The 13,275-nt window shown below is 34.0% G+C and overlaps 2 protein-coding genes across 3 annotated transcripts; one reads left to right on the plus strand and one right to left on the minus strand.

Moving 5' to 3' along the window:
* The first annotated feature begins 264 nt into the window (after nt 1-264).
* LOC132189255 (uncharacterized) lies at nt 265-3,871 on the plus strand. Of its 2 annotated transcripts, none has more exons than XM_059603908.1 (5): nt 265-409; nt 1,376-1,575; nt 1,721-1,822; nt 3,299-3,350; nt 3,451-3,871. In XM_059603908.1, exons 1-5 carry the CDS (start codon nt 319-321, stop codon nt 3,561-3,563), a joined length of 558 nt encoding a protein of 185 aa, XP_059459891.1. In that variant the 5' UTR covers nt 265-318; the 3' UTR covers nt 3,564-3,871. The 2 variants fall into 2 exon arrangements, with proteins under 2 accessions (XP_059459891.1, XP_059459892.1); XM_059603909.1 differs by having other exon boundaries at nt 1,730-1,822.
* Nucleotides 3,872-5,067: 1,196 nt separating this feature from the next.
* LOC132189456 (uncharacterized) lies at nt 5,068-6,741 on the minus strand. Its single transcript, XM_059604194.1, has one exon. The coding sequence runs from the start codon at nt 6,739-6,741 to the stop codon at nt 5,068-5,070; it is 1,674 nt and encodes a 557-aa protein (XP_059460177.1).
* Nucleotides 6,742-13,275: the final 6,534 nt, after the last annotated feature.

The following is a 13,275-nucleotide window of genomic DNA, read 5'->3' on the forward strand; positions in this document are numbered from 1 at the left end:
ACTAACTTTTATAGTTGTGAGAACAAAAAGAATTCGAACATTGGCCGGGATGATCACTTATACATTGTGAGATACTTGTATGATAAAAACATAATTTTTTTTTTCATTGCTTATATATTTAATTTAAGTAAAAATATTATGTTTTGTGGTAAATTTTTTTTATTTGAATAGTAATAAAAAGTGGTTAATTTGAAAAAAAAAAAAATTGAGAAGTTGACTTTAAAAAAGAAAGAAATTGGAACATTTACCAAACGGAGCCAATATACATCAGCATAGTGTCTATAGGGGAGAGAGTGAGAAAGTGACAGAGACGGAGAGATGGACGGTCCTCCGGCGAACGATTGCTGTTCGGTGTGCCATGGCAACTTCAACACTCCTTGTCAAGCCAATTGCTCCCACTGGTTCTGCGGTGCCTTTCTTCTTCTTCTTCTTCTTCTTCTTTGTTTGATTACTGGGACAATCTCAGAAAATCAAGTTTCTTTTTTTCCCAATAGAAAACTGGAATGCCTACCACAAAAAGACTCATTGGAAACTTAATCAGCAAGATTTCTCTGTTATTCTGTCTTTCTCCATTTTATCCGCAGCCAAACACGACGCTTATACCATAAACGGGCCTTTAACATTGAATTCGAGTGTCATTTTACTAAATTTCTTGAGATTTGTATAGGTAAAAGTGGATATATGTATATTCTTGGCTAAGATGAAGTCTTTTGAGATGGGTAGGTCATGTATGATGAAGATTAGCGACTACGCCGTTAAAGCTTGATCATTTCTTTGAAATTGAGATGATTGACAGTGAGAAAGTACTGAATATCTTAAGCCAAATTACAGTTGAATTGCTTTACGATATGAATCCCATGCAAAATTATCTTGCTATTGATGATTTCTATCTTTGTTTGGGTATCAGGTTCAGATTTTATATTTGCTTACTGAATGAAGTTGGGTATAACATGTCTGAAAAAATTGTTTTTATCTATTTATGTTTTATTTTCACTCTAATTGCACTGATATTTATGTGTTATTTTCATTCTAATTGCACTGATGTGAAATTATATCAATGTAAGGATAGATCTTAAAGAAAATGGTTCCCGACACACTGTAAGAATTTACTAACCTAGAAATATATATATTTTTGATAAGTAAATACAACTTACACACCTGAATAGAATTGAACCCGTGATTTTACTCTCAACCCGTGAAAACCTAGGACTGTCAGTCTAAAATATTTTAAGATAAATTTACTTGAAATATGTAATAAGATAAATACTTCTGCTTGAAGAACTATGCAAGATTGAGAGGGTGCTTGGATAATGATGTCTTTTGCAAAAAACATTAGGGTAATCAGGTAGTTAATTTGCTGTCTCTTTGTGTTCAGGCAATTGTATTATGCTTGTTTGGGATCATGGGTCAGCAATTCAGCCATGTAGATGCCCCCTATGTCGTCGTCAAATTTCCTTGTTGGTTCCTGGAGAGGCTTCATTAAGACGTCGTCATGACCCTGAGGTTGCCGAGATTCTAGGAAAGGTGGAAACATACAATCGCCTTTTTAGTGGGCATACCAATGGTCTCATTCAGGTATATAGAATCATGTCCACAAAATCTTTTAAATAGGCTAGCATCATTTCTAACATATTATTCTCATATACAATTGCATTCATATCTTGGGACCCTGCAATGGGTCTCTGTGAATTGACATATGAAAGATGTTTTCTTTCAACAGAGAATGCAGGACCTTCCATTTTATCTCCGAAGGTTGTTACGAGAACTGATGGATCCTCGACGATCTCTTCCTCTTGTTATTAGAGCCCGTGTCTATATAGCAGTTAAGTGAACAACATAGACATACAAACAAGTGTGGCAGCATCTTTCAATTCTTTTAGATCCATACTTATGTCATCACTCATCATCATCAGCTGCAGCAGCGGCAGCGATAGCATTATTATCTGTTAATTTGGCGTACAAGCTGCACAGTTTGTTACTATTACCTTAGGTGGCATTTTTAATTACATTGCATTAATCTGGATCTTTGAAGTCCTGGATATCATTTAACATTGTCATCTAGAAATTATGCAACTTGCTCTGTGATCCATTTTATCAAAGCTGATATGAAAAATTCATTGATTTTAGTACCATATCCTTGTTGAATAATGTGATGTACCTTAAGAGTGACCCAAAGTTTGAGTTAATAGGGAATGCTTTACGGGTTGTGGTTTGGAGGGATTGAGCAACGGCAATGCTGTTGGGGTTATGCCTTAAGGTATATGCCTTGGCCACGATCTTGCACATGTAGATGTCAGCAGGCCCCTATCTTAGTGATACACTTGTCCTTATCCTTTGTTGATGTTGGGATTGTGACACTTCTCATGACCCAATTATTATCCATCCCCTCCTTGAGTTTCGAACATCTCATCACTCAAAGACACCAAATCCAACATCTTTACCCTCCTCAAGTATAACCTTATTCGAACTCAACTATGGAATCTCTTCAAAGATCCCTCAGTAATTGTCATTAACCTGAAACTCACCTTTGACTGCCCTGCCTTTCCTTCCTGTTACTTCTGAAGGGCTTCCATTTGCGTGGTTGATTGCACCTCTAGTCCACATACCCCCAGATTAACTTTAAGCCTAATCTTCCTCAGCCTAACCCCCCAAAACACTATTTTTTTTTTTTTTTTCTTTTTCTAATGTTTGTTGGGTTGTGCAGAATTCTGTGGTAAATTTTCTGTTCTCTTGGGGTTGGGATTTCAATACTTGAAGGCCACCTCATCCTTGTTTTGGTTTCCTAGTCTCCCTCGTAGACTTCATTGCTACCCCCTTTTGACATTTTCAGAGCTTGGCCACAAAATAAGGTTTATTGGAGTATATTAAAGAAGATTCAGAAAACATTGGGGGTGTGGTTTTAGAAACAAAGAGTTATGATTCGTATATATCTTGCAGGCCAATTTTTACATTACGATGATTAATATGCTAAAAGTGTTAATTACGGTATATTCTATTGTTGTATTGCCGAATAATCTTTTAGGGCTTCATTTGCAACTGCGTGTGCCATAGTGTAGCTGCATCTGGCGGGTATGTAAAGATACAGTTTTTTGTTGTTATAAGCTGTATCCACATTCCCAGTGTATGTTGTAGTTTTGGGAGTTATACTCTTTCAATCATTAGGTTGATAATATTAACGTTATTGTGTTTTTTATTGACTAACCATCTCAAATTTTCAGTTTGATTTTATTAATAGCCAGAGCTTTAAATCTTAGTCTGTATTTCAAGGACAGGTTCTTACCCTGTTTCTTATGTACAGATGATACTAAGTGCTGTCTACATTGTCAGCCCGGTTGACATTATTCCAGAAGGTATGTTGCTACTGCTTGTACATCTTATTTGTTGAATTCTTGTGGTGAACATGTTTTGGTAACTGAATTAAGGTGATATAATCTATCAACTGTACTACAGGAATATTGGGAATAGTTGGACTCTTGGATGATCTCCTTATACTGCTTATCTTCTTCCTGCACGTTTCTGCCATTTATCGGTCGGTACTCTATGCCCATCACGGAGGTTCATGAGGTGTCCTGCAACATGACAGAGAAGAAAGAGCAAGGGTAAACGTAAAGGAAAAGGTTATACATTCTCCGCAGAGAGCAGGATTGTTGGTTTTTCTTTTTTCTCTTTTCCTTTTTTGCTTGCCTTCACTAAACCTAGACAGGTGTCCTTTCTTTTTCGCCCTTTCTAGCTTCTCTCTGGTTGATACCGTTGCAATGCAATGGCAAAGCTTGCTTCATCTCTCACACTATTTGTAATCAAACGTGGATGTTTCTTTGTGCACGGGCAAAAAATCATTCTTTTATGTGAGTTTGTAATAATGTTGTGTTCATTTTGCTTTCTATTATGCAGCAAAGGGAAAAGACGTTACTACAGTACCTCCGAGCACTTCAACAGTATGTTAACATTTCTATAGTAAAATTAGGGCTAATAATTTTTGACACAGCTAGCATTACTTTCAATTTAATTAAGCACAAAATTTATCCAAATAAACGTTACTCTCAAATAGGACCACCAATAATGTGCCATGAACATTCCAGTTTCTAGGTGCTGACTGAGCGCCATGGTATGACCAGGATATATATAAGTAAAACTACTTATAACTTTCCTCCTCATTTTTTTTTTTTTTAATCAGTATTGATGTAATGATTGATTTTTATTTCCACAATTGGATAGCAATCTATTAAATAGCATTAATCATTAGCTAAAATTCTTTATATTTCTTAAGTTAAATCATTGTAATGTAAGTCAAATCTTTAGGAGAATGAGTCATGACTCAGCTGGAGATTTATTAGATTTATTGTACTATTTGTTGATGAAATAAAATTCAAAGGGATGTCATAAATACTGATGTGGCAGTTCATTCTTATGGCTAGTTCTGGAACTTTATATTGAGGGAGTTATCTTTTGAAAGAGAAGATGGTCCTGAAAGGATTTTCGAGCATATTATTGAGGTCCTTTTAGAGATTATTCACTTGGTGTTGCTTATTTCTTGCTGCAATTAGAATCCCACGTTGACATAGAGACTGGTTTTAAATTGTCATTGACATATGAACACTATTTTGAAGCAACATTGACAATCAAGAGAACCCTCTTCTTAAACATGCTAAGTGAAAAACATCATTCCCATTAATATCATACATCAACAAACTCCATATATATACATAAGCACAATACACGATAAGTATTGACAAGCTCTTAAATAATTAAAGATATAACCAAACCTCTAAGGTAAGGAAAGAGATAAAGTTCCATGATAGCTAGTAAACTCTAAAATCTCCATACCATGGGTGAGTTTAAGGCTGTTGCTGCATTTTCCCAATCGTCACTTTGAAGTGGCTTTGTTAGTTATTTCTCTTACACACAAACTAGAAAAGTGGACATTAAATTTGCATTGAGTGCATTCCACGACCGGCCATCGAAAGTCTTACCACAAGAATCACATGGAGGGAAAGACTCGGTCTTTGAGACAAAAGTGAGAGGGTGTTGATGATCATCTTTGATTGCAAAAGTACTTCTGAACTTAATTTATAGATATATTCCTAAAACGCATTCGGGATGAGCAGGGAAGTCGCATTCTGCACAATAATAAAACCATTGATTTGGCTCTCTCTTTTCTTCGCAAATTAAACAATAGAATTCTTTACAATGTTCTTCAGCAATGTAGGTGAGCTTGAGGAGATGATCGTCATATCTGTGCCTAGCTATGAGTGGAAGAGTTGCACATTCAAGACCCAAGGCAAAATCGCAATTAGTGCATACAAACATGCCAGCTGGTTTCATGGAATCAGTGGCATTGCAAACATGACATCTTTTATCAAAATTAACAGCAAGGAAGAGGGAGTGTTGATGACCTTCATGTTTCAGGGTTTCTGAGATTGAACAACATTGAAGGTCAAGGTTGAAACTACACACGTCACATCTATAGGCGAAGCCATCGCGTTCATTTTTACAAGCATCACACAAAAACAATCCATTATCGTAAGGTACCCTTGAGACAAGGGTGAGGTGGTGTTGGTGAAGTATGTGTTGCTTCTTTCTTGGTAGTCGGGCACATCTACTGTGGAGAAAGAACTTGCAGTGCATACAACTGTAAAACGGGGTGGAGATGAATTCCATACAACCATCACAAAACTTAATATCTGTGAGCTCTTCATTGCCAAGAATTAAATCATGTTGATGGCTAAAATGTCGTATTTGCCCAACGCCTTCAACCTCCATAACATTAGTCACTAAATCAACGGATTTCTTAGGCAAGAACATGACAATTTCACTTTCTACATCTTCAAATGCACAGTCTAAGTGAGCCACGTAACCACACTCACACTCCTGACAATAATAAGCGGCATACTCTGTCTTCACCTTTCGATAGCAAAATCTACAGAGTACGTTGCTGTCCAAGTGCTCTTTGACTTGAAGAGAATAGGTGAGAGCAAGAGAGTGATCATGTCTTGAAATTGAGATGATGCGTGGAAATCGGGCACATTTTCCATGAATCAAGAGCTGACAAATGCTACATAAGGAGACTGAGTACTCCTTGGCTTCCTCACCACAAGCTTTACAAGTGAAGTGGTTATTTTGAAAGAAGGGGATGAAAGCGTGTTGGCAGTCATCAATATTATAATTAATTTGCGGGCGGGTGGCGGCACATGTGATATCAAGATTGAAATCGCACTCACTGCAACGGTAGAAGGGGTACCTATTGCAGTTTTTACCGCAAACATTACAATATTTTTTATCTGGCTCCACAAGAACAAGGGTGTGGTTTGGGTGGAATGGGTGTTGTTGTATCTGGGGAGACAGCTCAACGCATGATTTATGGAGGAGTAAATTGCAATTGGAAGTGGAGCATTTGTATCCGGGACCTAGAACTGGCTTCTCGCACCCCAAGCAAAGAACGTCCTCCTTGCCATCACTTTTCACTTCTTCAGTGAAGATCAAGCGCTCATGCCGAAGGCCGAAGTGTAAAAGAAGGGCTTTGTAATTGGTGGGTGCATTGAGGCATGAAAAGTGACAGTAGAGGATGCTATACAGGCTGTCCCATATAAAAGCGGGACCTGCTGATATCGGTTTCTGGCACACCACACAATCAACTTTCTCATCATTTCCCACCTCTGTTACACGCACGTCTCCCCTCCAATAGACCTCTTCTAGCAAATCATTGAAGGCTTGCTCCATCTCGATCTTCATCTTTGACGTCATAGTTAGTTAGGATCCGATCCGATCATCCGAGACTTAGACGCTGACAGAATTAATTAAGGAGATCGATGGAAGTGGTTAGGAATGGGAATTGTGTTGTGGAGTACTGGAGGGTGGAGGGAAAATATTGGTGAAGACCGACGAGCAAAGAAATGAATTGTGTTTTTTGTTAATTATGAATGAAGTGGTATATATATATTGTGCCACCTAATTGTGTGTATTGATTTATATATTATGATATATTCTTGGAATATTAATTGCCCCCCCAATTCCATTCCTCTCTCCCAAGCAACTTCTGAACGAGGTGATAAATTAAAGCAAAAGATTTTTCATGGCCCACTCACTCAAGTCCACTATTTTGTGCAAACTAAATTCTAGCTTTTCAATTGAACAAATTAAGAAGAAGCAAAATAAAAGAAATAACTTGTACGTGTACGTGTATGGAGTAACTAACAAATTCTAACTTTTATGTGCGTCTAAACATTATCTTCTAAGGAGGAGAAATGATATTCTAATTTTGATTGCTTCTTTCTTTTCACAATTCTTATTTTTACTTTTAATTAAGTTCTTGTTTTTTTTTTTATTCTTTCACCTCCTCACATATATATATATTTTTTTAAAAAAAATTTGTTTTATTTTCATTTAATTTATATTTTTTAGTACGCTGCTATAAGACTGTCATTCTATGTCGCGGTAAAAATCAGACGTTGTAAATTCTTTTTTATGGGTTTCTTGAACTGAATTTGACATCACATCATCAATTACTATATCCTATTCTAGAACTACAGACACTTTTTTGTATAATTTATTAAAATTTACAAGTTTTTGGAGGAAAAATCTGTGATATAGACGTGTAATTAGCGTTTTTTTTTTTTTTTTTTCTTAGAGTTCTGTTCGCTTGATCTCCCTTTGATATGTATTGCTCTTGATCCGTCACAAGGATTATTAAACGTTGGGAAAAGGTTAGAAAAACAAAAAGGAAAAAAAAAAATTTCAAAGACCAAGAGCATATGAATGGTCTGGATGACCAACGCTTCATTCAAAGGTTATGCTTAGTCTATGCATTCGAATTAATTAGTGAATGAAAGAAAAAATTGGGTTTAGGTGGATGAAAATTAGGGAGAAAATATTTATACGGAGTGAATATGATTCGTTGGGACGATACAACCGTTGAAAAATTGGTGTTAGCCTATAGTTCTGATAACATGAAAGAAAACATAATCAAATGGAAAAATAAAGACAATAGCATAAATAAAAGAAAATAGAGACAACAAATTCTAAGTAATTTGGTCTATGACCTATTTTCATAAGATAATACCTAAAGGACTACATCTTTGCTTTTATTCAATTGATGAATTTACAATATAGAGGGTCCCAATCTATAGGAAATTTGAGAGAATTCAAAACGTTATGCAAGATCAAATCAAATTATATTTAAATATATTAAAATCTGTTTTGATTCGACTACAATTAATTACAATCAATGATGAAATCAAATCCGGCAATATGTTTTCCACCTCTATTATGTGTATCTCTGCATCAGAAAATATCATTCTTAAAAATAATATCTAAAGTCCATTTCTATTAGAGGATCCCACTCTTACACGACCACATAAATGACAAGTTAAGATTATTGGAATTTGTGATATAAAATGCGAAAATCTATGGGTGCCAAAAAGTATGTCTGGTTGATGGCAGGTGTTTGGTGGCGTTGCGGAGGGAAATTGGACAAGATTTCTACTTATCTTTTAACTGTCTCGTTTCTCTTGAGCAGCTCCATGTGAGTAAGTGCTTACCTTCAAATAGAATAATCATAATTAATTTCATTTGTCTACATTTTTTAATTTAAGAAAAAAAAAAAAAAACTTTGAAATAAGACCAAGTCTCGACTTGGCGTTCAATCCCACAACGGAAGCAAATTGTCTTTTTAAGGATTGTTGTGGTAAGTTATAAGGTATATATTTTGTCATTTCTTTTAAATTTGTGATAGATTTACATTGCCCAAATTTCAATCCTTTAGGCCAAGTAACTTCCCCCAGCTAATGAAAAAAGCTAAAGATTTGCATTGGAAAAATTCCAATTTTTTATGCCAAGTAACTTCCCAGATGAAAAAAACTAAAGATTTGCATGGCCATGGCCCATTGAAGTCCACTATTTTGTGTAAAGTTACTTCTTTCCAGTTGAAGAAGAAGAGGAAAAAGAAAAAGAAAGAAATAACTTGTTTATAGAGTAAGTAATAAATTCCAACTTCTAACTTTTAAGCTAAGAAAACAGATATACCATTTGAAAATGTGAAAGGATATATTCTAATTTTGATTTATTGGTAAGGTATATATTTTGTCATGGCTTTTAGATTTTGGGATAGTAGAGACAAAAACAAAAGACTTGGCATAATTCCAATCCTATGTGCCACGTAACTTACTTGGTGAAAATAACAAAAGATTTGCATGGACCATAAAGTCTATTATTTTGTGCAAAGTAATTACTTCTTTCTAGTTGAAAAAGAAAAGGAAAAAAATAACTTGTAAATGCAGTAATTAAGTAATTATAGGTTCTAACTTCTAATTTACTTTCAATCTACGTACGTATGCATATCTTGTGAGGAAGGAAAAAGATGTTCGAATTTTGTATGCTTATAATTTCTTTTCACAATTCTGAACTTCTCTTTAAAGTTTTATTTTTTATTTTATTCGACTTAAATTAAAAAAAACAAAAAAAACAAAATTCTCGGTTTTAAGTTCTTTTCTTGGAGTAACAATTGCTGCTTGTTATTTTATTTTATTTTATTTTTGTATGTAACAATGACTTGTTATTGGATGGCCTTGAAATGGGAAATTGGACAAGATTTCTACTTATCTTTACTCGTCTGGCTTTTTCTGAGCAGCTCCTTTTGAGTAAGTACTATTATGGTCACGTCCAAATAAAATAGTTATAAATGATCACTTTTATCTACCTTTTTAATTTTTTTTTTTTTTTTTTTAAAAAAAAAACCTTTGGAATAAGACCAAGTCTCATGTTCATCTTTCATAGATTTGTATAAATTTGCATTGCCCCAATTCCAATCCTTTGTGCCAAGTAATTAAATTCCCAGCCGGTGAAAAAAGCTAAAGATTTGCATTGGAAAAATTCCAATCCTTTGTGTCAAGTTACTTCCCAGGTGAAAAAAAAAAAAAAAAAAAAAAAAAGCTAAAGATTTCGTGCAAAGTGTTTGAAGAAGAAAAAGAAAAAGAAAGAAATAACTTGTATATGGAGTAATTCTAACTTCTAACTCCTAAGCTAAGCAAACATATATATCTTGTGAGGAGGTGAAAGTATATTCTACTTTTTATTGCTTATTTCTTTTCTAACTTTTTTTTTTTCTTTTAAGTTCTATCTGTTTTCTTCAAATTCTATTTTATTATTAATTTTTTTTTTTTAAAAAAAAAAAAAATCTGTTTTGTTTTTTATTTTATGTGATACAGTGTCGTTTGTTTATTATGAGGGAAATTCGATTATTGGTTTAAAGTTTGTGAGCCATTTTGATAACTATCAAATTGATTTAAAGTATAGTCGGTGCTTCATGTTTTGTATATATATCCACCGGTACACAAGAAGTTAAATTATAGTTACTTTCACTTGTTTAAAAATTAATAGCTTCTATTTCTCTTCTTGGAGTCACATTATTTGCTATAAACAATATTTTTATTCAATAATGTTCAAGTGTCGGTCTCAATCAATTTTTTTTAATTGATTGGAACCGCCACATTAACAACATATATTGTAAAATAATCATGAGATACAAATGATAATGTCAGCTCTTTTAGATTTTGGGATAGTAGAGGCAAAAGCAAAAGATTTGGCAGAATTCCAATCCTATGTGCCAAGTAACTTCCTTAATGAAAAGAGCAAAAGAATTGCAAGGACCACTAAAGTCTATTATTTTGTGCAAAGTAATTACTTCTTTCTAGTTGGACAAGAAAAGGAAAACAATAACTTGTAAATGCAGTAAGTAATAGATTCTAACTTCTAACTTGTAATTAACTTTCAATCTACGTACATATGCATATCTTGTGAGGAGGGAAAACCGGAAAAGGATGTTCGAATTTTGTTTTCTTATAATTTCTTTTCACAATTATAAACTTCCCTTTTAAGTTCTATTTTTTATTTTATTCAACTTCAATTTTTTAAAAAAAAAACAAAACAAAAATTCTCAGTTTTAAGTTCATTTCTTGGAGTAACAATTGATGCTTGTTATTTTATTTTATTTTACTTTTATGTGTAACAATCAGTGGCGGAGCCAGAATTTCGATTTAGAGGGGCCAAGTTTAAAAATTAAAGTTATACAAAAATTGAATAAAAATATTAAAGAATGTAATTAATGAAATTAATAAATTATTCAATAAATTTAATTATTGTTTAAAAAATATAAATGTAGCTTCTTCCAAGTTTGTCCCTACTATTAAAAAAGCATGTGACTTTCACATGTTTAAAGGACACATGTCATTATAAAAGATTAGGTTGGAAAAAATTCTTCCATCCCAATTTGAAGGAAAACTATGTCCTTAAAAAAATTAGATGTGTGGTTCATTTGCCTTTATCATTAAAGCTTTGGAGTAATCTTTCTTATAAGTGCCTCATCTCTATGGGAGGATTTGATGCTAATAGATCCCACAAATAATGGATTGGAAAGGGGTTGGGTTTTATTTTTGGGGTTGTGCGGAAGAGAAGGCTAGTATTCAAACTCTCGGGTTTGCAAAACCCATATAGTGGATTAGCACTCCAACAATTTGGGCTTAGTTTCAGTTAGAACAAGATCCATTGAGATTGTGACACATGTCCGTTATGTCATGTTATGGGACACATCTCAATACCAACAGTCCCAAATCCAACCGAACTTGATCCAAGTCAAATTCTCCAATAAGAAACTTTGATGCTCAAGCGTCAAGCAAATCGTCTTATTCACATTGGATCCGTTAGAATTGAAATACGTGTCTTTGTTCATGTTGTGAGACACATGTCCCAAAACCAATGGGCCAAATTCCAATTAAAATTGGACCCAAGCCAAACCGGAAATGAAATGGAGAGTATCCATTTAGTGCATTTAGGAAGGTAATATTGTCCATTTGTTTTTTGGACAAAATGTTCTAAACAAATATACCGTCTTTTTTTTAATTTTTTGAAATCAACTAATATACCCTCTTAATTACACTAAATTGATACTCTTTAAGAAAGTTGAAATGGAGAGGATCCGTATCCAGCCAAACCTTCCATTGAGAAACTTCAATGCTCAAACGTCAGGTAGATCGTCTTATTATTTCTGTTTATAAGTGTTTCTATTACAATGCAGATTTTTTATTCTTTTTCTATCACAGCTCACCTTTCAGTGAATTTGATGCAGCGTGACTTACTGGGCTGTAGCGAAAAACATCAATAAGTAGCGGATAAATAGTTCTAGATCTTAATTCTAACAATGATCTAAGAAATCTTCTTGACAAAAGCTAGATACTCTCTAGGTTTTGAAGGAAAAGAAAGAAGAACGCTCAACTCGAAGGTTTCTTATTCAACAAAATCAATAATCAACATAAACTCATTTTCTCTGGAGGCTATAAGCATATATTTATAGCCCAAAACCTAAAACCTGATAAAATATGACATAAATACCCCCAAAACCCTAAACCTAATAAAATAACAAAATAAAAACTCCCAAAACCTTAACCCTAATAAAACAACAACATAAAGCTGGCTAAAAAATAAAACAAACGGACGGTGCCCGTCTGGATGGGACAATAGCCTTCCGGACGGCCACGACACTTAAACGACAAAAACATGAAATAACATATGAGATCGGAATACACTCCAATCTACATCAGAATCACTTAGAAGTCTCTAGTCTCTTGAGAAAATATAACAAATAATTCTTTTCTTTTCTACTTTCACCCTTTTTCACCTTTCAGTATTAATGAGGCTTGATAGAAAAACGTTGTGTAAATGCTGCCAAACCTTACGGGATATATATATTATGATCAAATCTCCATTTGCTGTTCTAAGAATATAGAGCCATAACTTTCACATTTTCCATTTTCAACTTCTCTGTAATTTCAATAAGGTAGCACCGAACGAGTAATGCTATTTTTCACACTCATTTATTGCCGGTTGATATTGCGTGCATATTTTAAGTAGTTGATTTGAGAAGCCCTTTAATACATGCCACAATAACCGATATAAAATGTGAAAAGTGCAGCATTACTCTGCTGTAAACATGAGCCAAAAAAGTACTGGGAAAACAAATACCCAAGCTATTAATTTACACCTTAAATTTGCCATCTCCAAGCCCTAATGATATTGTTAATTATCTATTTCACAACTGTTACTAAATTTCAGCACAAGCTATACTATACATGACAATACCATGTACAGGAAATGCAGATATTATAATACCAATTTTCCAATTTAATAAATTAAGGAAATAATGAATTCTTTACATCTTTTGCTTTTACAAAATGAAAAACTTACAGACTGTCAGAGCACCTCCTCGTACCATGCCCCGTGAAGATTGCT

The sequence above is a fragment of the Corylus avellana genome, chromosome ca8 (assembly GCF_901000735.1).
Source record: "Corylus avellana chromosome ca8, CavTom2PMs-1.0".
Lineage (NCBI taxonomy): Eukaryota > Viridiplantae > Streptophyta > Magnoliopsida > Fagales > Betulaceae > Corylus > Corylus avellana.

Bases quoted from the DNA above. Each gene is read 5' to 3' on its own strand.
- LOC132189255 (XM_059603908.1), top strand. From the start codon at position 319: ATGGACGGTCCTCCGGCGAACGATTGCTGTTCGGTGTGCCATGGCAAC. The intron at 1,576-1,720 runs GTATATAGAATC...TTCTTTCAACAG, and splicing joins ATACCAATGGTCTCATTCAG to AGAATGCAGGACCTTCCATT. The intron at 1,823-3,298 runs GTTAAGTGAACA...TCTTATGTACAG, and splicing joins GAGCCCGTGTCTATATAGCA to ATGATACTAAGTGCTGTCTA.
- LOC132189456 (XM_059604194.1), bottom strand. From the start codon at position 6,741: ATGACGTCAAAGATGAAGATCGAGATGGAGCAAGCCTTCAATGATTTG.